This window comes from Urocitellus parryii, chromosome 9 (genome assembly GCF_045843805.1).
Source record: "Urocitellus parryii isolate mUroPar1 chromosome 9, mUroPar1.hap1, whole genome shotgun sequence".
NCBI lineage: Eukaryota > Metazoa > Chordata > Mammalia > Rodentia > Sciuridae > Urocitellus > Urocitellus parryii.
Genome location: NC_135539.1, coordinates 26,590,477 through 26,615,684, shown reverse-complemented (window position 1 = coordinate 26,615,684; position 25,208 = coordinate 26,590,477). Strand labels below are relative to the sequence as shown.

General features: G+C 51.4%; 1 protein-coding gene across 10 annotated transcripts in view; it reads left to right on the top strand.

The window, feature by feature from the left end:
- Gtf2i (general transcription factor IIi) overlaps positions 1-19,009 on the top strand; it is an 89,766-nt gene extending 70,757 nt beyond the window's left edge. For 9 of the 10 annotated variants that reach the window (XM_026396838.2, XM_026396840.2, XM_026396831.2 and 6 more), the window contains 15 exons: positions 877-1,060; positions 2,166-2,224; positions 2,615-2,689; positions 7,631-7,732; positions 8,385-8,450; positions 8,777-8,960; positions 9,972-10,030; positions 10,317-10,397; positions 10,981-11,064; positions 11,461-11,644; positions 12,714-12,742; positions 14,086-14,127; positions 16,467-16,508; positions 17,020-17,095; positions 17,995-19,009. In XM_026396838.2, coding sequence (XP_026252623.1) covers positions 877-1,060; positions 2,166-2,224; positions 2,615-2,689; positions 7,631-7,732; positions 8,385-8,450; positions 8,777-8,960; positions 9,972-10,030; positions 10,317-10,397; positions 10,981-11,064; positions 11,461-11,644; positions 12,714-12,742; positions 14,086-14,127; positions 16,467-16,508; positions 17,020-17,078 — 1,250 coding nt within the window. In that variant the 3' untranslated portion in view covers positions 17,079-17,095; positions 17,995-19,009. The remainder of the gene's footprint in view (positions 1-876; positions 1,061-2,165; positions 2,225-2,614; positions 2,690-7,630; positions 7,733-8,384; positions 8,451-8,776; positions 8,961-9,971; positions 10,031-10,316; positions 10,398-10,980; positions 11,065-11,460; positions 11,645-12,713; positions 12,743-14,085; positions 14,128-16,466; positions 16,509-17,019; positions 17,096-17,994) is intronic. The other variant, XM_026396830.2, reaches the window with a different exon arrangement.
- Positions 19,010-25,208: the final 6,199 nt, after the last annotated feature.

Genomic DNA, 25,208 nt, shown 5'->3' with positions numbered 1-25,208 from the left:
ACATTGGTTATGTCTTCCTGAGCTTAAAAACAAATGAAGGCCATGTTCTGAATGAATTAAAAGTTCAGGACCTACAGAAAGTTCCAGAAGTTTGTGATAGTGTTTATTTCTCCTCTAAACTTGGTACATAAACCAAACAAATCATTATTTCTTTTGGCTGCAGTGTTCTTGAATGTTACTGTGGGAGAGAAGGGAGGAGTGGGGGAATCTCAGATCCATTGTCTCTACTTCTGATCTGGCTAACACCTGCGTGGCAAATAGGTCTCCTCATTTGTTTCAACTTAGATTTGTTGACAGCGGTTTCCTGGTGCGCTGTCTTGAAGGATTCTGAGGAGGCTCAGCAAGAAAGAGTGTTCAGTTGATTGGGTCTGTCTGTCATGGAGAAGGAAGTAAGGAATGGGGAGCTAGAGTGTCCTGGGCGTTCCTGTCCATCATGTAATACCTAGTGTTGGCTGTGTCCTTGAGGAGGAGCCTTGTGTCCTCTGCTTCTGGCCACTCGGCTGTGAGTGCTGCACAAATGTGACCTGAACTTCTTGTGTGCTTCAGTAGCCAGCTTCCACCTGGAGGACAGTCCTGAGACGGGGGTGCCGCTGCTGGGCCCAGAGCACAGAGGCCATTTTGATTGACAGCACAACTGTGGGCCTCCTTTTGATTTAGAGTGTTAAAATGCTTCTCTAGAAAGTACGTAGGTTTTAGGATGATTCTCAGATTTCATAGCATACTAAGCCTATTGCCTTCAGTCTTAAGGGGGATGTGAGTAGATTGTAGGGACATATTTGTGGCGACTTAAATATGTGCAGAACATAGTAAGTCGCCACAAATAAAACAAGGTGAGGTTTTTTTCCACCACAAGTAACGTTCTCCTACTCTTTTCAGCTCAAGCTCTTGGACTTACAGAGGCAGTGAAAGTACCATACCCTGTGTTCGAATCCAACCCGGAGTTCCTCTATGTGGAGGGTTTGCCAGAAGGAATTCCCTTCCGAAGCCCCACCTGGTTTGGAATTCCTCGACTTGAAAGGATTGTCCGTGGGAGCAATAAAATTAAGTTTGTTGTTAAAAAGTAAGTCATTGGCTACCTCAGCCCTTTTTGGAATTGGTGGAGTATTTCTTTTTTTTTTTTTTTTAATATTTATTTTTTAGTATTTGGCGGACACAACATCTTTGTATGTGGTGCTGAGGATCGAACCCGGGCCACACGCATGCCAGGCCAGCACGCTACCACTTGAGCCACATCCCCAGCCCTGGAATTGGTGGAGTATTTCTACTTAACTTTTTTTCTTAGAAGTGTGGGATTTTGAAGTCCCTGCTGGGAAAGCCTGGCTCTGGGCTGAAATCCTGTCGTTATCCATTTCCTCTGCAAATCTTCTTTTTCTTTTTCTTTTTCTTTTTTTTTTTTTTGGTACTGAGGATTGAACTCAGGAGCACTTGACCACTGAGCCACATCCCCACCCCTATTTTTTTTTTTAATTTAAGAGAGAGAATCTTTTAATATTTATTTTTTAGTTTTCGGTGGACACAATATCTTTATTTTATTTTTATGTGGTGTTGAGGATCGAACCCAGCACCCTCTGCATGCCAGGTGAGCACGCTACTGCTTGAGCCACATCCTCAGCCCCTATTTTTGTATTTGAGACAGAGTCTCACTGATTTGCTTAGGGCTTCACTTTTGTTGAGACTGGCTGTGAACTTGCGATCCTCCTGCTTTCTCTCCTAATATGCTGGGATTATAGGCGTGCACCTGTCTGTAAATCTTTTTTTTTTTCTCCTTCTGTTTTGAAAATTGGAGGCCAGCCTTGGGCCTGTGGTTGCTGGGGAGGTGACAGGTGTGTCCCACTGCCTGGTATGGATGCCATATGCTGTGTTGTTCCTGATACATCTTATGATGGCTGAACATTGTTGACCCAAGTTCTTCTTTACCTTCTTGCAGAGCTACAGTGGTTGAAGAAACTAATTTAGTTTTAAATTTTATTTTTCAAAAACACTGATTGTGGGCTGGGGCTGTAGCTTAGTTTATCGGGTGCTTTCCTTGCATGCCCAAGGCCCTGTTCAGTCCCCAGCACCAGTCACACACGAATACACATAGCCAGAACCACTGGTCGTGGTCATTTACACTAACTGTGGCCCACCATCCGACTCTGTGTCCTGATTCTGACTTTTCTTTCCAGACCTGAGCTGGTCGTTTCCTACCTGCCTCCTGGAATGGCCGGCAAAGTAAATACTAAAGGTAAGAGGCGTGTGGCTCTTTCCCGCGCTCAGTGCTCTGGAACCTTCCTTGTCAAGTTCCTTATGTCAGACTTGAGCATGCACCGTCTTGTGGGGTTTGGTTTATTTGTCATTTAGGTATTTTATTTAATGTTCCTCTTGTTCTTTCTCTCTCTCTCTCTTTTTCTTTTTTCTTTACATTTCATTGAAAATGTCATGTTTGCAATCCTCCTTCATTCGTGTTTCCACAGCTTTGTTGAGACTCAATGGAGGATTACACTACCAGTTTAATTCTTCAGGTTTCTTTGAAAAGAACCAAACTGTATGAATTTTAATACTCTGCTTTTATAAAGCATCCCCTTCTATAATTTTTTTAAACAATTTACAAAAGTAATCGTGTCTTATTTTACAGCATTGCAGTCCCCCAAAAGACCACGGAGCCCTGGGAGTAACTCAAAGGTTCCTGAAATTGAGGTCACGGTGGAAGGTAAGGCCATTCCTTGGCACGTTCTGTTGATTCTGAAGTGTACTAGTTATGTGAGTTCACTAGTTGTAGTTTTATGCAAATGAGTTTTTATAGACCTGGTCAATTTCAGAATTTTTTAATTAAAATAAAAAATGGAGAAAGTAGCACATGGAGTTTTTCCCTTATCTTTTTCACCCTCTTTCTGCCTTTTTTTTTGGGGGGGGGGAATTTAGGGATGGTTTAAGTAGTAGTGCTTTGGTTTAAAATAGTTTTTACTATGCCCTCAAGTTGCCTGTCTTCTCTCTGCTCCAACTGGGTCTCTTGTCTTCTCATTTCCATGGTGTTAAAATACTCAACAAAATACTCACCGTACGTGTTCCTCAGCCGCTGCTATGCGGGAGTGTTGCCTGCTGCCTCTGCATTAATGAGAAGGAAATAACTGCATTGGGAGGATTCTTTTTGTCCTGGGTTTGATCCCAGGGGCATTAACCACTGAGCCACATCCCAGACCTGTTTTGTATTTTATTCAGAGACAGGGTCACACTGAGTGCTTCACGCCTCTCTTTTCGCTGAAGCTGGCTTTGAACTTGTGATCCTCCTGCCTCAGCCTCCTGAGCTGCTGGATTACAGACGTGTACCCCTGCACCAGGCCTGAGTTTTCAGTTTTGCATTAAGAAATTGCTGCGTGGAGCTGGGGTTTGGCTCAGTGGGAGAGTGCTTGGCTAGCATGCTTAAGGCACTGAGTTTGATCCTCAGCACCACATAAATGAAAAATAAAGGTATTGTGTCCACTTAAAAAACTAATAATAATTTTTTTAAAAAAAGTGCTGCTATTTTCACTGGGATTGTGACTTGGTAGTAGAGCACTTCCCACGCATGTGTAGGGCCCTGGGTTTGATCCTCAGCACCACATAAAATTACATAACGGTATTTTGTCCATCCACAACTACAGATATTTTAAAAAAAGAAAGTGCTGCTATCAAGCGGAGCATGGGTCCCCGTTTAGGTCTCCAGCACACTGAGGACCTGTTTTCTCACGTGAAGGACATCAGGCATCCTGCATAGTTCATTCGTGTTCGCCATTACCAGATTAAAAATTTGTGTTCACAAATGCCAAGAATCACAAATAGACTCAGTCCTCTTTCTCCCTTTGGATCAATCTGAGGGCGATCTCTCCTGCACACACGACCTTTCTTTCCCTGAAGGAACTCGTGACTGCTTTGAAAGTGCATGTGCTGTTCCTTATTAAAGTGACACACTCAGCCGCCAGGCAGACCTAGGCCTGAGTTCACCAGGGCTTGTGTTCTGTGAGCCGTGACAGTGCCTCGGGGAACACAAGTGCACAGGGAGACAGGAGAGGATTATCACCAGGCAGGGCACACAGCAGGTCTTCCTTGGAGGGAAGTGCCAATGGCCAGGTCCACAGTCCTGCTCCCTGCTCTGGGAGCATGCGCATGTGCTGTTCCAGCTGTGCTCACTATCTCAGTCAGTGCCTGTGCCTGCGCCTGCGGGCCTGGACCATCTGGCTCCAGGTCACAGCACGAGGGCCTCTGAGACGACTGGTCCCTGTCGTGTACCAGTGATGTGTTGGTGAGGAAGGCCACTGAAGGAGGCTTAGATTAGTGGTTACAATGAGGAAAAGAGAAGAAACGGAGGAGGACAGGTGAGGTGGTGAGTGCAGCTACAGGCCTGGCGTTCGAGTGGGGACACATCCCTGGGGACAAGGCAAGGGTGCTCTACAAGAGCAGAAAGGGCAGAAATACAAACAGCCATGTGTATTTCTCAAGCAATGAGAGATCGAGTCCATGAGCCCTAAGTGAGTTAAAAAGTCTCATTTAAAAACACTGAGAACACCAAGAAAGGCTCAGGACAGGGAGGACAGCTGCCCTCAAGGGCATTCCAGTTCACCATTTGTTTCTGTCCCTCTGGCTCCAGTGTAAAGTCACTGGGTGCTGTGCTGGTGCCATGGCTCGAATGGATTAACCTCTGGGTGTTAAATATAAGTTTGGGAAAAAGTGAAGCAGGCTGTGGACATGCCCCCATGTGTAGGCACTGCCTGGGGAAATAGGTTGATTCATAGCCGGGCGCAGAGGCGCACGCCTGTAATCCCAATGGCTCTGCAGGCTGAGGCAGGAGGATTGTGAGTTCAAAGCCAGCCTCAGCACCTTGGCAGGCCCTAAGCAACTCTGACACGTTCTCTAAATAAAAAAATAAAAAATAGGACTGGGGTGTGGCTCAGTGCTTCGTAGGTAGGCTTCTGGATGTCACTCTGGCGTGTGGTTTTTAGCTTTTGTCTGTTCATGCTGTTGAAACAAAGCTTACTTAATTGTAAACTCTCAGACAGAAAAATAGAGAAACACAGCTTGTGGAACATGACAGGGGCAGGGCTGCGCCACCCCGGCTCCCAGGGCAGCAGTTTTGTGTCCCTGGCAGGCGGTGTTGACTTTAGCAGGAGCGTTTGTTTTCCTCACATTAAGATGATTCTGAAGGCAGGCTTGTCCCAATGTGGGCTCTGTAGCTGGAAGAAGATAAAGGATTTCTCTGGGATTCACTTGGCCTCCCTTCCTGTGTGCATTAGAACCCTGGTGCTCCTGTCCTCTTGTCTGTATCCATGTAGGACACGTGTGAGGAGCGGAGGGGCCGCATCCACCCAGCCCGCACCCTCCGTCAAGAGCTCCTAGCGGGGTGGACATCCTCGGGGTAGCGCAGTGCTGGGCGTGGAGACAGGGCTTCTCAGGGGCTCAGGCTGGCTTTGACTGGGACACTCTGCTTCAGCCTGTTGAGTCGCCAGGATTCCCAGCTTGTGCCCTGATGCCCAGCTTCATAACAGATTTTAGCCCGAGTATTATAGTTCAAAGGAAAAAAAAAGAACTGAAAATAATGAAATGAAATATATAGAGATTGAATTCAGACCTGGGATTCTCTGGAGAATTATTTAAACTCAATTTTTCGTGCTCTGTAAAACAGGACTAAGCATAGTGTTTAATGCTTCGGGTTTTTAAAAAATTGAGATGGCATTTGTTTGCTGTGAAGTCTCCCTGTTCGGTGGTTCGAGTGGGCCAATTATGTGTCATCTCACTCTGACTCCAGAGCTGGCTCCAGGGGCCTCTGACCACTCCACTGGCTGTCCCTCCTCACTTTCTGCACAGCCGCCAGCCACCGGCTGTTCTTTTATTTTCTATCTGATGTTCCGAGTGGATGGACCTGAGCAGCATGTCTCTGGCCCAGGGTTTGGCCTCCTGTTTGGAGGCTCTTCTGGGCAGGGCTGTCTGCCTGTCCTCCATTTTTCTTCCTCCGTTTAAAAAAAAAAAAATTGTGGTGATCAATACACAGCACAGAGCTTACCAGTGTGGCCACTTCTCCAAGCGTGTACTTCTGCAGCATTCAGTACGTTCATGTCATTGTGTCGTTGTCGTCATTGCCAGAGCACCTGACCTCACCCAGCTGAACCTTGGCCTGTGACATCAACTCCAACTCCCCGCCTGAGCCCTGACCCTGACAAGGGTTGTGAGCACTGTGCTGTGGTACTGTCTCATCATGGGGAACACTGGGCCGCAAAATGAGTGAAGTCCTGCCATGCGCAGTGACGAGGAGGAGTGGAATTCCTCTTGTTGGGCAAAACAGGCCACGTGCAGGAGGGGAGCGCCTCGTGTCCTCGCTGTGTGGAAGGGAGGTGCTGGCCGCCGGCCTCAGTACGAGCATTAAAGTGGTGAGAGGAGACCTGGGTTCTGTGTTCTGTAGCAGGACAGCGTGGCTGTGGGGCGGCTTGAACCAGGCCTCGCGCACACTAGGCAAGTCCCCTGCTGCTGAGCCTCCGCCCAGTCCAGTGGGTAATGCTTGGTGAGAAGAATCCAGGGCGTGTTTCAGGATTGTATTTTAGGCTGGGGTATTGGGACGCTCCCCACAGAAGACCCCTTCCCAGGAGCTAGAGGTGCTGTGCCCTGGCTGGGTTTTCCACACCGTGTCCCTGTCACCTGGCTGCACCCCACACACAAATATTATGTCTCAGAAATTCCATAAATACCAAACATTAATAAAGAATAGCAAATATACAAAATAACTTGCTTTTTTTCAGAACAAGTAAGACTAGACATGAGAGGTTGGGACCCAAGCAAGAGAGAAAGTGCAGGCAGTGGTGACGCCCACCGTGCGCGGCCCTACTGTGCTCCTCTGCCGGCCCCTCTGGCTCTGTGCCTCTGAGAGACATGGCTGGAAAAGTGGTCCCCAGGGACCACGTGGCCAGTACCTGGTTTCGTAGATGACCGTGCTACACCGCGCGGGTCTGTCCTGCATAGCTGTTCTCCTTGCGGTTTTTCTTTACTCAGTTTCTGTTACCTATGGTTAACCACGGTCCAAAAATATTAACTGGAAAATTCCAGAAAGAAACAGTTTACAAGTTTAAAAAAAAAGCTGCCGTGCACCGAGGTGTACAAAGCCCTGTTTTGCTTCCTGTTCTGGTCCTACCATCAGTTCTCTGGTAACGTGGCCAGAGGTAGACGGGCGTCCTTGGTAAGTTCTGCATTTTTCAAGGACTTACAGCGTCAGCTGCACCTCTTCTGTGCCCACCTGTGGTACGTAGGGACCCTGCTTCTGCATCTCCTCGGCGCTCTTTGCTGTGTGTTGGTGCCTGGTGGCAGACACTCCTCCAGGGAGCGCCACTGTGTGCGTGCACCACACATAGCCTGTCAGACACTTCACTCCCACTCCTTCCTGAGCTGGGGCTCACAGGATCCCCCTGCCTCAGCCTCCTGAGCAGGGACACGTGGGTGAGCTGGGCAGTGTCTGAGTAGATGTCTGAGAAGTGCCAGGTGATAGGGAGGGAGCAGAGATGGGATATGACCAGCGGGCATGGCCATTGTCGTCCAGACTTGGCTGTTTCTGGCACAGGCTGGACTGGACCAGAGGTACTACATAGTAGGATTAATCAGATGCCAGTCATGGTTTTTCTTGACTTTCCTTCAGGCTCTAACAACAATAACCCTCAGACCTCCGCCGTTCGAACTCCCACCCAGACTAATGGCTCCAATGTTCCCTTCAAGCCTCGTGGGAGAGAGTTTTCCTTTGGTAAGTGTGTCGTGGGTTTTCTCACTTCACCGCATTACACAAAGGAATGCCTCTTGGTCCAGGTGACCCACTGCTTTTTCTGTTAAGTTGGCACCGGCCGTGACAAAGGTTGCCAACTGTCTGACCTATGTGTGAGCTCACACTGCTCATCACCCCCATGTCTAGTCTGGCCTTAAAGGACACGTGTCAGGCAGCAGGTGAGGCCCTTATGATGGCAGTAGGGCTGCACCTTCTCAGTTGCTGTGATCTTAAACCGCCTCCAAGTTGAGCAGCGGGAAGGGCTGGAACTTGGCTGTCTGCAGCTAGCTTTCTGGGCCTCCGCTTCTCGGGTGCCATTTGTAAAACAGAGACAGCACTGCCTTCCCACGTTGGAGTTGTGAGGACCATCAGCGTCAGCTCCTCACCTGTGCTCGATAGATGCTGTATTGGGAATGGGTTCATTTCTTGTTTATTTCAGTGCATGTCATTTCAGCCAGGGTGTCAGTATTGTACTCAAACACTTCTGTAGTGTAGCAGGGTGGGTGTGCTGCCAGCCCGGGACGTGTTAGAAACTGAGGACTGTTTACTTTGTGCCTCCTAAAGCTGCACAGTGAAAGGTGAGCAACCCTGTCTGTGACCGTCAACGACACTCTAACCACGTGTTTCTCTGCAGAGGCCTGGAACGCCAAGATCACGGACCTGAAGCAGAAAGTCGAGAATCTTTTCAATGAAAAATGCGGTAGGTTTATTTTGAAACCTTACTGAAATATAAAGTAGCTTTCAATAAAAGACAGGGAGCAGAGTTATTAAGAGTTATTAAGTGTTATTATCTCAGAGTTATTAAGTGTTATTATCTCTGGAAATCTGTGGGTTTTTCAAGTTTCAGTTTCTAACATTTTACTGGGCACCTTGCAAGACATCAAAGGATGCTTTCTAAAACTAAGTTGTGTTTTTGAGTAAAGATGGCTTCAGTGTCTGTGAAATGCTCACAGTGCATCCCTAGAGCTGAAGGTGAATAGTGTGCAGGGGGAAAGGCGCGAACTGTCTTTCGTGTGCGTCCCACAGGTGAAGCTCTTGGCCTTAAGCAGGCGGTGAAGGTGCCATTTGCATTGTTCGAGTCTTTCCCGGAGGACTTCTATGTGGAAGGCCTACCCGAGGGCGTGCCCTTCCGAAGGCCCTCTACCTTTGGCATTCCGAGGCTGGAGAAGATACTGCGCAACAAGGCCAAGATCAAATTCATCATTAAGAAGTAAGCGAGTACAGTGAAGCCAGGGACAGGCACATGGTTTCCCCTTTGTGCTGGGACTCTGATACCAAGGTCAAAATAGTCCTCCTTTCATGCAGTTTGCCTTTTTCTTAGTGAGTTACCAAGGTACATAGAGGGAGCAGGTCCTCTACCAGAAGGTGCTCACACTCAGGTTTCTATGGGGTGGTGCTGCTAACTCTTACCAGTGGTTCAGTTTTTCAAAGGTCTTTTTTCCCCCTGCAACTTAAACAGTATTTTTAACTTCACCTATGTTTGCCTGACCATCTATGAATTAATTAGGCTAATTGAAATAAATGGGAATAATTGGAATTATTGATGTACATTTATATAACAGCCTCCCCAGCAGCTTGAGAGGCTGAGGCAGGAGGATCATTAATTCAAAGCCAGCTTCAGCAAAAGTGAGGCGCTAAGCAACTCAGCAAGACCCTGTCTCTAAATAAAATACAAAATAGGGCTGGGGGTGTGGCTCAGTGGTTGAGTGCCCCTGAGTTTAGTCCCAAAAATGAAGTTCTACTCGGTAGGAGTGTACTTTTGGGCAACATGGTTTTGCCATGTCAATCAGAGCTGGCGTTGCCACACTTCATGACTGTTCGCTGCCCTTTAGGCCCTGTCCTAGAGGTTTGGCAGTAAGGCTGCTGCTTCCCAAGTGGATATGCAGGGCTCGGGTCCAAGGTTATCGGTGTCTCTAGGCTGCACACTTGGGGCTTTTCCTGTTTTCATTCTCGCATCTTGCCCTGATTCTCTCATGGACATGCCCCCAGCATGGAAGAATGCAAAGTCAAACTAGGACACTAATGGGTTTGAGCAGAGGGATGGGCGGTGTCAACTCAGGTGTCATTGGGCTTTTTGAGATGTGTTCTTCATGGAACCACATTGTTTCTGTTTATGGTTAGGAGCTGAATATGCTTGCACAGGGCTTCTAAAATCTTATTTATTTAATCGTCGGTGATGACTTTTACCCTGGGTTAGCCATGTTTTCTCTCTTGCTTGTAGACCAGAGATGTTTGAGACGGCGATCAAGGAGAGTACCTCCTCCTCCAAGAGCCCGCCCAGTGAGTGTCCCCGGGACGGCCGCAGTGCTCTCCCCACAGGGCGGGTATTGGTTTCCGGGTCTTTTGGATCAAGTGCTGAGTGGCAGTGCTCGCAAGGAGAACAGGCCTTAGTGGGAATGGTCAAACCCGGGTGGAACCCAGAGTGTGGCTGGAGGGGAGGAATCTTCCCTGAGGCCCGAGGCCCTGTGCCATCTGCTGGAGGGGAGCTCCTCACCTTCAGGTCCCTAGAGAAAACGTTGGTGCTGTTTGTTCTCCTTAATCTCTAATCTTAAATTTTTAACCTAAGGAAAAATAAATTCGTCGCCCAATGTTAACACAACTGCGTCAGGTGTGGAGGATCTGAACATCATTCAAGTGACAATTCCAGGTATCCTTTCTCTGCCTTCATCGTGGTTTGTGGGTCTCTGTGGCTTTTCCGGGTCTCTGAGCGCAGGTTACTGGGACTTGTCTAGTCACTCAGGGAGGTCCCACATCCTACAGGTCGCCCTGTGTCCCTGGGTCCCGCAGAGGCCCTCAACCAGTACTGTGCTCTGTGCTTTGCCTGCCTGCCCCAGCTCCCGCCTCTCAGTCAAAAAATGATCTTCTATTAGATGAAAGTGTACTTTTGGGCCATGTGGCATTGCCATGCATCATGACCACCTGTGGCCCTTCAGGCCATGTCTAGAGGCTTGGCGGTAAGGCTGCTGCTTCCCAAGAGGAGGTCCAGGGCTCGGGTCCCGTGGCTTGTTGGTGCTTCTAGGCTGCACACTTGGGGCTTTTCCTGTGTCCCTCTGCCCTGCACAGCACCTGTCGTCATTGGAACAGGGACGCAGCACTTTCAGTTATTTTCAGTTCGGGTTGTAACTTGTTCACAGGACTGAAGTGCTCCAGAGACTAACAGAGCTGCTCGTGATCTACTTGAAATTAAAAGTGCATTTTTAAGTTTTGAGTTTTCTCTGGACTGTTTTCAGATGATGACAATGAGAGACTGTCAAAAGTTGAGAAAGCAAGACAGCTGCGCGAGCAAGTGAACGACCTCTTCAGTCGGAAATTCGGTGGGTGTTGTATTGTGAGATAGTTTGCAGTAAACCAGGGATCCCCCTTCCTCCCAACCCCACTGGAGATTGAACCCCAGGGTGCTCTCCCCTGAGCTACTCCCCAGTCTGGAGGTTGTGTTTTAAGAAGGTCTGTTCAGTAGACCATTGTCATGTAGTCATAACCTCCTGATGGAAAAGAAGTAAAATTTTAAAAATTGCTCCAATAAGAAAATTTTTATTGTGTTGTTCTATTAATGGTCTGTATCAAAGTTAATAACCCCAAGACTCCTGTTTGTTTGCTGAATACAGAGAACTTAGTTAGCAGACAGGGTGGCCTTGGCAGCGCATGCTACTTTGTGCTCTTAAAGTCGGCGTCAGGTATGAGGTCCTCTGCTTCTTGCTGCCTCGTTACAGGCGAAGCTATCGGCATGGGCTTCCCTGTGAAGGTGCCCTACAGGAAGATCACCATCAACCCTGGGTGCGTGGTGGTGGATGGCATGCCCCCCGGGGTGTCCTTCAAAGCCCCCAGCTACCTGGAGATAAGCTCCATGAGGAGGATCTTAGATTCTGCTGAGTTCATCAAGTTCACAGTCATTAGGTAAGTGGGGTCCCTGCTTAGTCACAGGGGCAAGTCTAGAGATGGCCAGGCTGAGACATACCCCTGCCCCATGAGTTGTGTGGGGTCCTGAGTGAGGAGCGACGGGTGTTTGTTTTGTTCAGTGCTGGGCATCAATCCCAGAGCCTCAAGCAGGCAGACCGGTGCCCTGTCCCTGCGCTGGCTTCCTCTCCAGTTCTTAGGCAAGCCATTGGCCGATCATGGGAGGCCTGTAGCCCCCATCCCGCCTGCCAGCTCTGACTGCGTGCCCTCTGTCTGCTCTCCGGCTACAGTGGGAAGTGTGCGTAGCTGGCAGGGAGACACTGGGGCCCACGAGGCCTGCAGTGTCACCATCTTGGCGTGTCCTTGTGGGCTTCACGGCACACAGTCTGGGCTCAAACCAGCCATTTGTAGCCACGTCACTTCTGTTTCTCCCCCTGCGAGATGGAGTGATGTCGTCCCTTCTAGAACACCAGCTCCTTGTACCCCACAGTGACCCCCTCCCTCCTAGCCACCTCAGCCCATCACTTACTGCCACGGCCCTGTCTCTGGCAACGCAGGTTCCTCAGGGCAGGCCCCAGGCACCCCGGGCCTTTTTTCGTGCACTCATGTCCTCAGCAGCCAGAGACTGAGCAACGCCTTCCCAGTAGCCATCACTGGGTTCTCTGTTCCTGTCTCTGCTCATATTTTTGCTGTCTCCACTTAAGTGGAGCATTTTATGACAGTGGTGTGTGTGTTCCTGCACACATATGCCTGATACACGTGCGCACGTACATGCTTCTTTTTTTTTTGGTTAAACTAGGCATTGGAACCCAAGGGTGCTTTGCCACTGAGCCACGTCCCCTGTCCTTTTTATTTTCTATTTTGAGACAGGGCCTCACGAAGTTACTGAGGCTGGCCTTGAACTTGTGATCCTCCTGCCTCAGCCTCAGGAGTCATTGGCATTGTGCCTGTCACACCCATCTCTTCTAAAAGATTATAAAGTAGTGGATAATTAGTGACACAGGTTAAGTGTTAGTTGAATGTACAGGTATTCTTGTACTGTTAAAATGTGATTTGTTTCTCTCTTTAGGCCATTTCCCGGACTCGTGATTAATAACCGTGAGTATCTCACAGATTCTGGTGGTATGTTGCTGGGATCCCGGAGTTGGTGGTGGGTGGTGGGTGGTGGGTGCTCATTGGGGGGCGTATCTTACTGTTTTAACCCTCGGCAAGCTTGGTCATGAGTGATAGGATAGACCCCATTTTGGATGTTTCAGATTTAAATGACTTATTTATGGTATGTAAACAATTTAAAGTGGGTCAGCGAGCCTGCGTGGTTCGGCCGTGTTGGGCACCCCCATGGTGGGTGCAGAGCTGAGCGGGCGCAGCAGGGCGGTGTGGCCCGACTGTTCACTGACTGGCTCCATGAGGAAAGCTTTGCAGCGGAGGCCATAAGTAGGTGCCCGATCCTCAGCTTCTGTGTGTGGTGTCACAGACCGAAGGGCAGGATGTCACTGACTGCATAGGCCACAAACTGTGATTTGTCTTGCCCACGTGGGCTCGCATGCTGCTCAGTAGACAAATGTGGGTGTCCTCCCAGTGCCCTATGTCCATGTCATCAGGAGTGCTCGGAGCACTGTGGTTCTGCTGGTCTGTTCTGCGCTGTGCTGTTGACTTCATCGCTGCAGGTTGTGAACATGGTGCCCATTCTTTTCTGAGACCCTTCAGAGTTTCTCCATCTTTTCTGATTAGAGTCGCTGTTCTCTCCCGAACTCCATCTGCTCTGTGTTCACTCCCTAGAAGCCAGCCACCCCAGGGCTGCGCTCTGTGGGTCCCCGTCACCCGGAAACTGAGCAGCTGGGGCTGTTGCACCTGCTTTGCAGAGTGGCCTCCCCTGGTGGGGGCATGGGTTCTGGCTCTTCGCCTTCCGGGTTTTGAGTGTGACTTAGTCATAATGTCCTCGCTGGCTCCTGATGGAAGCCCCAGCTCCTCTCCTGTCAAGGCCCCCTCAGTGTGCCTTCTACTGGGCAGTGTTAGTATGTGGTGATGGCAGTCACTCAGAAGAGGCCACCCTGCCTTCTTGACCTCAGCTCTGGTCACACTGGGACTCTTGCCATTTGAGGGAATCCCACAGTGATTTCCCCTTTGATTCTTTTTATGGATCTCAGTTCATCTGACCCTCATGATGTTTAAGAGCCAAGGAGCAGCATGTCTCTAGCTGCCTGCCCCAACTGGGTTGAAAGGGCATGGTTCTGAGCTCATCCTCGTACAGCAGTGGGCACTGGAGTTCTGTGGTCGTTACTGTGACATTCATGGTTTGGTGGAATATACCGGAATCCTTAATCACTGTTCTTTCTCGTCATGTGGCAGAGTTGTACCCGTGGACCCGTCAGATGTGACTGGATGTTACTAAGTTGTTGTCTGAACTCTCTGCTTTTTTTTTTTTTTTTTTTTTTCCCCAGAGTTGGTTGATCAGAACGAGTCAGAAGGCCCTGTGATCCAAGGTAAGAGGAGCCGCAGGACAGAACGTCCCCCGCCCGGGCAGCTCCCTGAGCTGCGGCCTACTGTCAGTTCTGCAGTGTGACACAAACACCGTCTGGGTTTTCTGGACACCTGTGTTTGGAAGCCCACAGCATTTTCACAGCTGGGGCTGGGGCTCAGGCTCAGGGACAGAGTGCTCACCAAGTGTGTGTGAAAAACACACACACATACATTCTCTTCTCTCTCTTCTCTCTCTTCTCTCTCCTCTCCTCTCCTCTCCTCTCCTCTCCTCTCCCTCTCCTCTCCCTCTCCTCTCCCTCTCCCTCTCCCTCTCCCTCTCCCTCTCCCTCTCCCTCTCCCTCTCCTCTCCCTCTCCTCTCCCTCTCCTCTCCCTCTCCTCTCCCTCTCCTCTCCCTCTCCTCTCCCTCTCCTCTCCTCTCCCTCTCCTCTCCCTCTCCTCTCCCTCTCCTCTCCCTCTCCTCTCCCTCTCCTCTCCTCTCCTCTCCTCTCCCTCTCCTCTCCCTCTCCTCTCCCTCTCCTCTCCTCTCCTCTCCTCTCCCTCTCCTCTCCCTCTCCTCTCCCTCTCCCTCTCCCTCTCCCTCTCCCTCTCCCTCTCCCTCTCCCTCTCCTCTCCCTCTCCTCTCCCTCTCCTCTCCCTCTCCTCTCCCTCTCCTCTCCCTCTCCTCTCCTCTCCCTCTCCTCTCCCTCTCCTCTCCCTCTCCTCTCCCTCTCCTCTCCCTCTCCTCTCCTCTCCTCTCCTCTCCCTCTCCTCTCCCTCTCCTCTCCCTCTCCCTCTCCCTCTCCCTCTCCTCTCCCTCTCCACTAATTGAAGCTGTGGGTCCTGACTGAAAACTGGGGGCCACAAATCGTTTGAGCCCACTGCCCTGGGTCAGGTGCAAGGTCAGGAACCGCAAGGTGTGGGGAGTGGAAGGAAATGACAGGGTGAAAGACTCGTCTTTTTACTTAGGCTGTCCTGGAGCTTGAGATGCCCCTCCCAAAGTCTCCCAAGTCAATGGAGTCACAGGCATGTGCCACCTACCTGTCTCCTGCTGGCACTTTCTGGCACTTGCTGCAAATCAGTGAGCCAGCTTGTGTTGGGTAGGAGTTGTCTTTTTGGATTTCCTCAAAAATGGGGAATGGCTGCTAGTGTTAAGATTGTTGAAAGTAATGAAAAGCTTTTATTGAAGGCAACCCAGGGAAGAATTGATGGAAAACAGAAGGAGCTTCCTGCTCCCTGTTCACAGCCACATCAAGATTGGTGACCAGCTGGGCTCCGGGGCAGGACGCTTGCCTAGCAGGTGTGAGGCACTAGGTTCCATCCTCAGCACCGCATACAAATAAGTACATAAATTAAATACAGGTATTGTGTCCATCTACAACTAGAAATTAAAAAGAAAGAATTAAAAAAAAAAAATCTCGAGTTCAAAGACAGCGTCAGCAGCGGCAGGGCACTAAGCAACTCATTGAGACCCAGTCTCTAAATAAAATACAAAATAGGGCTGAGCATGTGGTTCGGCAGTTGAGTGCCCCTAAGTTCAATCCCCGGTACCAAAAAAAAAAAGATTGTTACTTGGAGCTGGGCGCGGTGGCCCTTCTTTATGATCCCAGCTGCTCAGAAGGCTGAGGCTGGAGGACACCAAGTTCAAGGACAGCTGCAGCAACTTTAGGGAAACCTTAACTCAAAAAATAGGAAGGGCTGGGGATGTAGCCCAGTTGTAGAGCACCCCTGGATTTAATCCACAGTACTGCAAAAATTAAAAAATAAAAATAAAAAAAGATTGTTATTTACTTGTGGGGGCATTGCTCGGGTGCGTGCTTAGCATGTATGAGGCCCTGGGCTCCGTTCACAGCACACTCGTTGTGGCTCGTTGGCAGAGCACTTGGCTAGCATGTGTGAGGCTATGGGTTCAATTCTCAGCACCACATCTAAATAAATGAATAAAATAAAGGTCCATCAACATCTAAAAAAATATTTTTAAAAAAATGCTTCTGAAGGGCTGGGTTGTGGCTCAGCACTTGCCTAGCCTGCGTGAGCCCCTGGGTTCGATTCTCATCACCAGAATAAAATAGATGAATAAAATAAAGATCCATCAACATTTAAAAAAAAAAAAATTGTTACCGAAGACTTCATTTGTTTGGTTGTATATTCTCACTTATTAACACGTCTCAGAAAAGTACGAATTTGAAAATGTTGTTGAATAATTTTAGGAGGAATCCCCAGACACTGGTTATGGTTTCTTCTTGGGCTTGTGGTTTGCTTACAAAGATTAGAAGGTTTCTCCCTTGTCCTCCTTCCAGATTCTTAAATAATTGAAAGCATCCTTTGAACACTATTAAAATGTCTTCATGTATTTCTCTTTAGAATCAGCTGAGCCAAGCCAGTTGGAAGTACCAGCAACGGAAGGTAAAAGGGTGGTCGTGGTCCACTTGGGAAAGTCTGAAGATTCTGAAGGCTTTTATTAGGACAGATGATAAATTGTTTATAAAACTGTGTGGTGGTTTTGTTCTTTTGTTTGTGAGTGAACTAGAGTCATAGTTTATGCCAGGAGACATTTAGAGCTGACCCATGGCTGCTATTCCTTTGTTTTCCTAGATACTTTGGTAAATTCTAGAGCAGTTGAATAACTGCTCTGTAACTGAGGTGGTGCTTAATGGTCGTCATTGAGTGCATAGACATAATCAGATGTTTCTCTTTGAAAACACGAGTAACAAGGGCTTGTTGATGTTGCTCAGTGGTAGAGGGTTTACCTAGCATGCAAAGGCCCTGGGTTCAATCCCAAGCCCTGCAAAAAAAAGTAGAGAAAACACAAATAATAAAATATACAATTTAACTCATGTCAGTTGTGAATGGATGGGTAATTGGCAGGCTTTCATTAGCAAGTGATTGATCAGCACCCTTTTATTGTTCCTGATAGAAATTAAGGAGACTGACGGAAACTCTCAGATCAAGCAAGAACCAGATCCCACGTGGTAGACCTCTTCCCTCCCAGGGTGAGTTGCCACTGTGTCCCCTCTGCTGTTCCCTGTCCATTCAGACCAGCTGCATGTCCATCTGCCCATCAGCATCCTTCCTTCTCCTGGGAGATGGGGCACCACCTTCAGGGATGCAGGGCCATGTGCAAGGTCTGCAGGATTGTTTGAGCTAGGAGCTTAAAGCAGAGGTTTTCCTTGTATCGATATCCCTCTCCGAGTCAAAGAGGTAAAGGCTGCATTTGCCCCCAGCCACTGGAATTCCTCTGAGGCATTATCACTGGACTTCTGTCCTGTAGTAATAGTCAACCGGGCACATGGCACACGCCTGTCATCCCCGCAGCTCAGGAGGCTGAGTTAGGAGGATCTCCAGTTCAAAGCCAGCCTCAGCCACTTATTGAGGCCCTAAGCACCCTAGCAAGACCTTGTCTCTAAATAAAATATAGAAAGAGCTGGGGATGTCGCTCGGTGGTTAAGTGCCCCTGGGTTTAATTCCTGATGCCAAAAAAAATACCAAACAGTTTTTGCAGAGTGTGGTGGAGCCTCAGGTGCATTCTTAGTTCTGCATGTTGAGTTACAAGTCCAGTTTTACTGTTCCAGGTGTAGATTAGACCAAGAGTCAGGAAAATGGGAGTCTCCTCCTGGACCCCTGAACCACCTCTGTCCATGCGCTGGTGGCTACCGGAAACAGCTGGTTCTGATGTGCAGACCCTGACTGTGGCTTGTTGGATCCAGCCACTTGATTGAAATTTGTCTTTTGTTGCCAATTCATAGATTTCAGGTCTCATGTCACCTCATAAGTGCATTTCAGTCCAAGTAATTGTAATCAAAAATTGCAGTTCTGTGTTCTAATATGTATGAATGTGAAATTTCTTTTAATCAAATTAACCTGTCTTCTTGTTTATTCTTTCTCATTTTAGCTTAAGGTGTCAGTGGTTGAGAAGAGCTTTTTGGACCTGTTACTGCCCCAAGCTGTGTAATATACTTGTATAACAGAAATACCTTCTATACAAACCTTTTTTTCTACTTTTAGATAGAAATGTCTACTTTTTCAGCAGTTCTGTGAATTGAATTAAAGAGCAGAGTGACTGTAGATTTGGAATGGCTGGTTTACTTTGGAATGTATATTAAGGATTTCAGCAATGCTGGGAACACGACAGGGAAATGACAGGGACGACTCTCAGCAGATGTTTGGACGTATCCAGCAGAGCCTTCGGCGTGGTGTGTATTTTCCAGTTGAGAGAAGATATCTCCTACGGGAACATCTCAGCTTCTGCATCGAAGAAAATTCCTGTGATAGTCAGTTCTTTAGTTTTTCTATTGGAAGAATCATTTAAATGCTCCTTGTTCACCGCTGTCCTTGAAGGCCGAGTGAATAGTAGTCATCTGTACATTTGACTAGACCTTTTCCTAAGCTATCTATCATGGTTCCTGCGTTTTTATCAGAATGAAGAGAACCACCGTGTGGACGCCTGACGGTCGGTGAGAGGCCCGGCGTGGGTGGACGGCCTGCAGATCCCTCTTCCACCTCTACGCTTCGTCCAAAGCGTAGCCTGGGAGTCAGGGTTGGGTCTGAGCGCTCAGGCAAGCTGCGCCTCGGAATCTGTGGCGTGGGCTGTCACCGTCTGTCATTTTCTAATTCTGCGTGGGACACTGAGGCACCAGTGGGCAGCAGGGCCAGCAGGTTGATTGATTCTGCACCCTTGCTATTCTGCGCCATACATAGGAGAGTCCTGGTGTGTGGGGAGTTCAGACTGTGGGTCTCGATGCCGGCTGTGGAGCTGGAGGCGGGGAGGCATAGCGCTCTCTTTACTTATCACGATGTTCACATGGAGAATCATATACACGGTAGCAAAATAGGCATTTTTATGTGTTACTTATATTTTACCTCAAATTAAATTGTAGATATAGGGTAATAAATAAAATCCATCCATGCCTTTCACTCACCCCTTCATTTCTTTCTGAGGTGTCTTCCTGAGTGTCTGGGAGCCCAGTGGGTGAGGTCGTGGCAGGTGATCTATGGACGAGGGCCAGGTTGGTGCTGCCCAGAGCCTGTGGTACCTGGTGGGTGGACACAGCTGTCCCTCGTGTTCCTGAGGCCTCTGTCACACCAGTCCTCCTCCAGTCTCCCTGGGGTGTGCCAGCCGTGGGGGAAGAAGCGTAGTTTAGGTAGATGTGCTCAGGTTCCTTTGGGTTTTTTTGTTTTGTTTTTTGAGGCAGGGTCTCACTGTTGCCTCTGCTGGTCTTGAAATGACATGCTCTTCCTGCTCCAGCCTCCCAAGTGGTGGGGTTCCAGGTGGAGCCCCTGCGCATTGAGCGCTTCGTAGGCCAGACCCCTCTCTGCAGAGGGAGGGCACTGCCAGCCGCATGGGGAGGCCAGCTGCTCTGGGAGGATCTCAGCTTCCCTGTGCCCAGCTCTGCCGCCCCGCCCCACAACGGGGCAGCCTCCCTGTGAGACCAGAGGTCTGCCCCTGTGTGCTTTATGCACAGGCCCCCGTTAGGGTTTAGTGACAGGTGTCTCCTGAGCAGTCTGCCCAGGCTCAGGCCGCTGGTCTTCAGGTGTGAGGAGCGCCTCCAACCTCCTGCATGTTCTGTGACCTGGACAGGCGTGGAGGGGCAGGCCTGCCCAGCTCCCTTCCTGGCCGTCTGTGTGTCCCGGGGTGGCCACCTTACCAGGCTGCCCCTCAGCAGCAACACTGTGCTGGCTTTCTGTTTCCATAACAAAATACTGAAGATGATCAGCTTGGAAGGAGAAGGGTTTATCTGGTGGTTCCAAAGGTTTCCATCTAACCCAGTTAGTTGCTGCTGGTCAGGCCATGAGGCCACACCTGGCTGGTGGGCTGGGGGAGGAAGCTGCCCTCGTGGACTCTGGGAAGCACAAGGGACGGGAAGAGGCAGGGGTCCCAGTATTCCCTAAAGGACACAGCCCCGGTGGCCAACTCCACTCTGGGGCCCCACCTCCTTAAGGACCCACCTCAACAGCACCATGGCCTTCGGGGGCACTTGCCCAAGCCACAGCACATGGCAGAGTGGCCAGGCCTGTTTAAGATGGTGACAGTGAAGCTGTGGCCTGATTGGAGCCCAGCAGCCCCCACAGAGGCCTGGCCCCCCTGTTGAGAAGGCCGGTGGGAAGGAGCACGGTTATTTAGGAGGTGGGAGGGTGAGATTTGCCCATTAGCCTTTAGGTCTGAATTTGAAAAAAAAAAACGTGTCTGGGATCTGAGGTAGATCTGACGTGTTCCTGTTCGTGGGACAACGTGATTCCGTGGTAGTTCAAGGTGGGATGGGATGACCAGCCAGTGTGGTCAGGTGACTCGGGACAAGGCTTTGGGACCCTTGCAGACCCCACTCCTAGAGCAGGTCTGTGTCCCTGGACGGTAGGAATTCAGTCCTGTTGGCCAAGTAGGGTAAATCTCACTGCCCCCAAGCCCTGGGGGAGAGCCTGAGGGTCAAGCTCTGTCCTGGAGTGGCCTTTGCCTAGGGCCTTCAGGGCAGCCAGCCACCTGGCACCAGAAACAACTGCCCTTGCCCCCAGCCACAGCACACAGGCGGGCGTTGGCAACTGCACAAACTGTCCTATGCAGTGAGGTCCAGGGCTCTGGAGGAAGCTGACGCCCCACCCTACACAAGCCTGAGTCTGGGCCTGCGCAGCCTTGGGGCCCGGGTGGCACTCCTCCTCCATTCCCTCGGACGGAGGTGCTGGTTCTGGGCCTCCTCAGCCCCCACATCTGCCTCCTGCCCCAGAAGCCAGCAGGTCTGTATGGGAGGAAGACAGTATGAGCCAGCCCTGGCCACACCCATGCAGCGCCCAGCCCCGGCCATGTCCACACGGCGACCAGCTCTGGCATTTGCTGACTCTTAGTGGGCAGATGATTGTCACCAAGTGTGCACCTCCGGACACTCAGGGTCCAGCAGTCACCCCCCTGGAAGGGAGCCCCAGTTTCTGGACTTGGGGTGCATGCTTTGAAGATGTCATGTGCTCCCAGGGAGGAGGGGACCCTTCAGGCATCTGTTTCTAGTGTGGACTCCGCTGCCCTGCTCCCTTATCCCGGGGTTCGCCTCTGCTCCGGGTTTGATTCATGGCAGGTGCTGTGGGCCTAGCCAGCCGGCTCCTTCCCTCTGCACACTGGCCAAAACCAAGGGCTGTCTGGCTGCGGTGCTCCCTCTGTGCCTGAGGCCACTGTACCTTGCTGGTGGTCTGGTTTTGGGGAAGTGACACAGGCGGTGACACAACACCTGTTTGTGGAAGGTGCTTCCTGCCTCGTTGGTTACAGAGGAAGAGGGCTGCGTTACTGGGGCTTCTGCTGTGCAGTGGCGGCCCCTCTAGGAGCCAGGACCTAAGTGTGCCACAGGCAGGTTTCCAAAAGGTCTGGTTGGCAGGACACCCTGGTGTGCGTCCCTCAAAGCCACATATGCCCTGCGCCAGCTGCGCCCTGGGTCTCCCTGGGTAGTGACAGGCTGCATCCCACCACTGCTGGCTCTGCACTCTTGGGGACAACTGCAAAAGTGGCCAACCCACCCTGAAGACTGGACCCTGGGCTCACACTCAGCCCTGGGTGGTACCGAGCTGCTGGGCTGGCTGGGAGTGCTGCCGCAGGGCAGCGGGAAGGGCAAGGGGAGCCAGGTTTTGGGTGGGGCTGCCTGGAGAGTCCCCATCTCTCCCACAGGTATTTCCAGAGGACAGAAGCGCAGTGGGATAGGCGTGGCCAGGGCAGCCTCCAGACTACCTCCACCACCAGCCTGGCCTTTGGCCCAGGAAGCCTGGGCAGATCTGCCCCACCGCAGGTGCTGCTGCCCCGCCGGCTGAACCTGAAACGGGCCCACGTTCTGCAGCAAGACCCCCTGAGCCCTGGCCTGGAACTGCCCCTCCCCTTGCGTCCCTGCACCACGGAGGCAGCCCTGGCACCTCACCTTGTTTAGTCCTCACAGGAGCCCAGGAGGTGGGCACAGTTGTGCATAGTTGCCCTTGTACAGTTGGCAAAACTGAGGCCCAGAGGGCTTAAGCAGACTGGCCAGGGATTGTCAGGACCAGCCTCAGGGTCGGAGTGCTCACAGCCCAGCAATGTGTCCTCCCCACTGGGCCTGTCGGGGGCCTGGGTCCCCCTCCCTCCAGTGCCCCTGAACAGAGACCCAAGGAGACCGTGAGCTGCCCTAGAGAAGAGTCCCATGCAGCGGGGCCAGTGGCGTGGCCTGAGCCTGTGTCCTCTGTGCAGTGGCCAGGTGTCTATCCCTGCTCAGTAGGGCACCCCCCACATGATTGTGCTGAAGGGAAACTGGGGTCCCTGGGAGGCGGAGCCCCTATGAGTAACCTGGAGAAACCTCTTGCCCTTGCGACCTGGCCCCACAGAGCCAGTGTCCCGCCAAGCAGTTGGCTCTGGGGCCCCTCCTGCTGCTCTGGGCCTGTCTAGAACTGTTCTGTGGGCTGGCCAAGGGCTGTCCCAGTGGCCTGACAGAGGATCAGGATGTCGAGACCCTAAGAAGGGCACCAGAAGGGTCTTAGGCCTCAAAAGAACTGTCCCGCCACAAAGATCACCTCCCCTGGCACAAGATCCCAGAGGGCCCTGCTTGGGCCTGGTTTCCAGACGTGAAGCCCCTTTCCACACTGTCCACGGGCCCAGTCTCGGGGATTTCCTGGGTAAGGAAATGACCAGACCAGCCCATTTGGGGAAAGCCGAGTGGCCTGAGGGAAGCCAAGGTCCTCCCTGCCTCCCCTCCCGTCTGGCCTGGTGTGAGAAGTTCCCTCCTTCCTGCAGGCTGGCTGGGAGGGGGCTGTGGGGTTGGAGGACGGGCCTGGGTTCCAGTTCTGGCTCTGCTTGCCAGCTGGGCCACCTTGTGACCCCTCCCCCTTGCCTCTCCCATCTGTGAAGTGCAGCACTAAGGGTCCTGGAGAGACGCTGTTATCACAGTGCGAAACACTGCACCTGACCCGGAATCCTTCCTGCTGGGGACCTAGGGATTTGGGGAACTCGGGTATTGCTTCATTGCCCAGGTGACAGCTCCCTGGATGTCTGTAGCAGTCATAATTCATACTGCTTAGCTAAACTGCAGTTTTCTACATATTTCACATTTTTTAAATGACTTTATGTGGTGCAGGGGACGGAGCCCAGGGCCTCACACACTAGGTAAGAGCCCTGCCGCTGAGCCGCGCCCTAGCCCTATTTCACAATTTTTTAAAGTTTTTAAAAATTTTATCTCCTCCCCCACAAAAAGTCTGTATTCATCATCTCCTTCCCTATTTGTTCATCCCTCTTTGTGGGGCAGGGAAGGGGTTCACCCACTGTACTGGGGCTCCGAGCCAGGGCCCAGCATGTCCTCAGTGCACACTGTACCACTGGACTACATCCCGGGCCTTCAGTTCCTTAAAAAAATAATAATAATCTGGTCACCAAAGTGCTCCATCTGTGCGTTCACATGAATCCCATGTCACCCTGACAAAGGCCTAGGGCCTGCTCACAGAGGTCACTACAAGGTCAAATGTTCTTGGCACTACCTGGCCTGTGCCAGGGGTTACATAGGCACAAGGCCAGGTCTCCGGAGGCTGCAGAAGGGTGGCAGCTGAGCCAGGCCTGGTGTCCCCAGGACCCAAAGGCCTGGCTGGGCAGTTACTCAAGAGTAGGAAGCCTGGGAGGGGAAGGAAGTGCTGAGGCCAGAGGCCAGTTGCAGCAGTCCTGTGCCTAGGTCCTTCTAGGCCACGGCACCTGCGACGGGACCAGAGGGGACGCGGAGCTGAGGTGGCAGGAGGAAAGCCACCAGCCTGGGGTCTGCTCAGTCTCCCATTTGTTTTCAACCTCTGTTTTTTTGTGTTTTTTTTTTTGGGGGGGGGGGCAGTAACCAGGGATTGAACTCAGGGGCACTGACCACAGAGCCATGTCCCAAGCCCTATTTTGCATTTTTATTCAGAGACAGGTTTCACAGAGCTGCTTAGGGCCTCGATATTGCTAAGGCTGGCCTTGAACTCACATCCTCCTCCCTCAGCCTCCCCAGCCCCTGGGACTACAGGCGTGGGCCACGGAACCTGTTTTCAACCTCTTACAGAAGGACAGCTGTGACCTTACTCGAAGTTCAGACAATGAGTTCACTCAGGGAACCAGGATCCCTCTCAAGGAAGGGCGCATTGTCCAGCCCCTGCTGCTGTCCCCGCCCCAGAGCCAGAGGTCACCTGGCTCCCAGCACCTCAGGCTGGCCTAGGTGGTTTCCAGGCCAGGCCTTGAGTGCTACAGGGGGTGCCTTCACCTCCGGACCCCCGAGTGCTCCAGGAAGCTGCTCTTCCATGTGGCGGGACCTGCCTACCCAGGTGCCAGGATCCCCGGCACACCGGCACACCCAGAGAAGGGACACAGGAAACTGCTCACAAGGACAGATTCCCTAATCAGAACTTGGGCTTCACTCAGAGCTGTGCCAGACATGTCCCGGCTGTGACAGTCCCACATGCTCCTCAGGGGACGTGTGCACATGCACTCCAAGGAGAGGCTCAGTCACTCAGCAGCAGGGGGTCACAGCCCAGGAACTGCAGGGCCCTCTGTGCATAGGGGTGGGACCAGAGCCCTTGACTGAGGGGCCAGGGCCTGCCCTCCAGGACGCACGCTCTGGCCAGCAGAGAAGTGAAGTTGGTGACACATCAGGATGGGCGCTGGGGACAACAGTAGAGCAGGAAGGTGGGGGGCGAAGCGTCCTGTTCTGTGTGACATTATCAAGGAAGGCCTCTCAGTGGAGGTGACATTGGCCAACGTGCAGGAAATGAGGATAGGGTCACAGATGTGGGAAGATGAAACCAGGTTGTCACAGTGCCAGGGCCCTGAGGTGGGAGCAGTGGGTGTCCCCAGGAGACAGGCCCTGGGATGGGCCACATGGGCACCAGGGCCACCTGTGGGCCTCCCTGGGAGGTCGGGGAGGTCGAGCCATCCTGCTGCGAGTGCCTGGCCCATGCCCTGTGGCTGCCCATCTCTGTCCCCGTCCCCTTACCCCCCTGTCGGAGCTTCAAAAAATTCCCTAGAAACTGAAAGAAGCAGCGAAGCCCTTCCTGCGCCCTCCCCGTCCCCGCCCAGTGGGGACAGTCGCCACCAACTTCCTCTTTCCAGCACATTTAAGGCCCAGCCTGGGCGGCTCCTGGGGAGGCCAAGCCTGCACCGCTGAC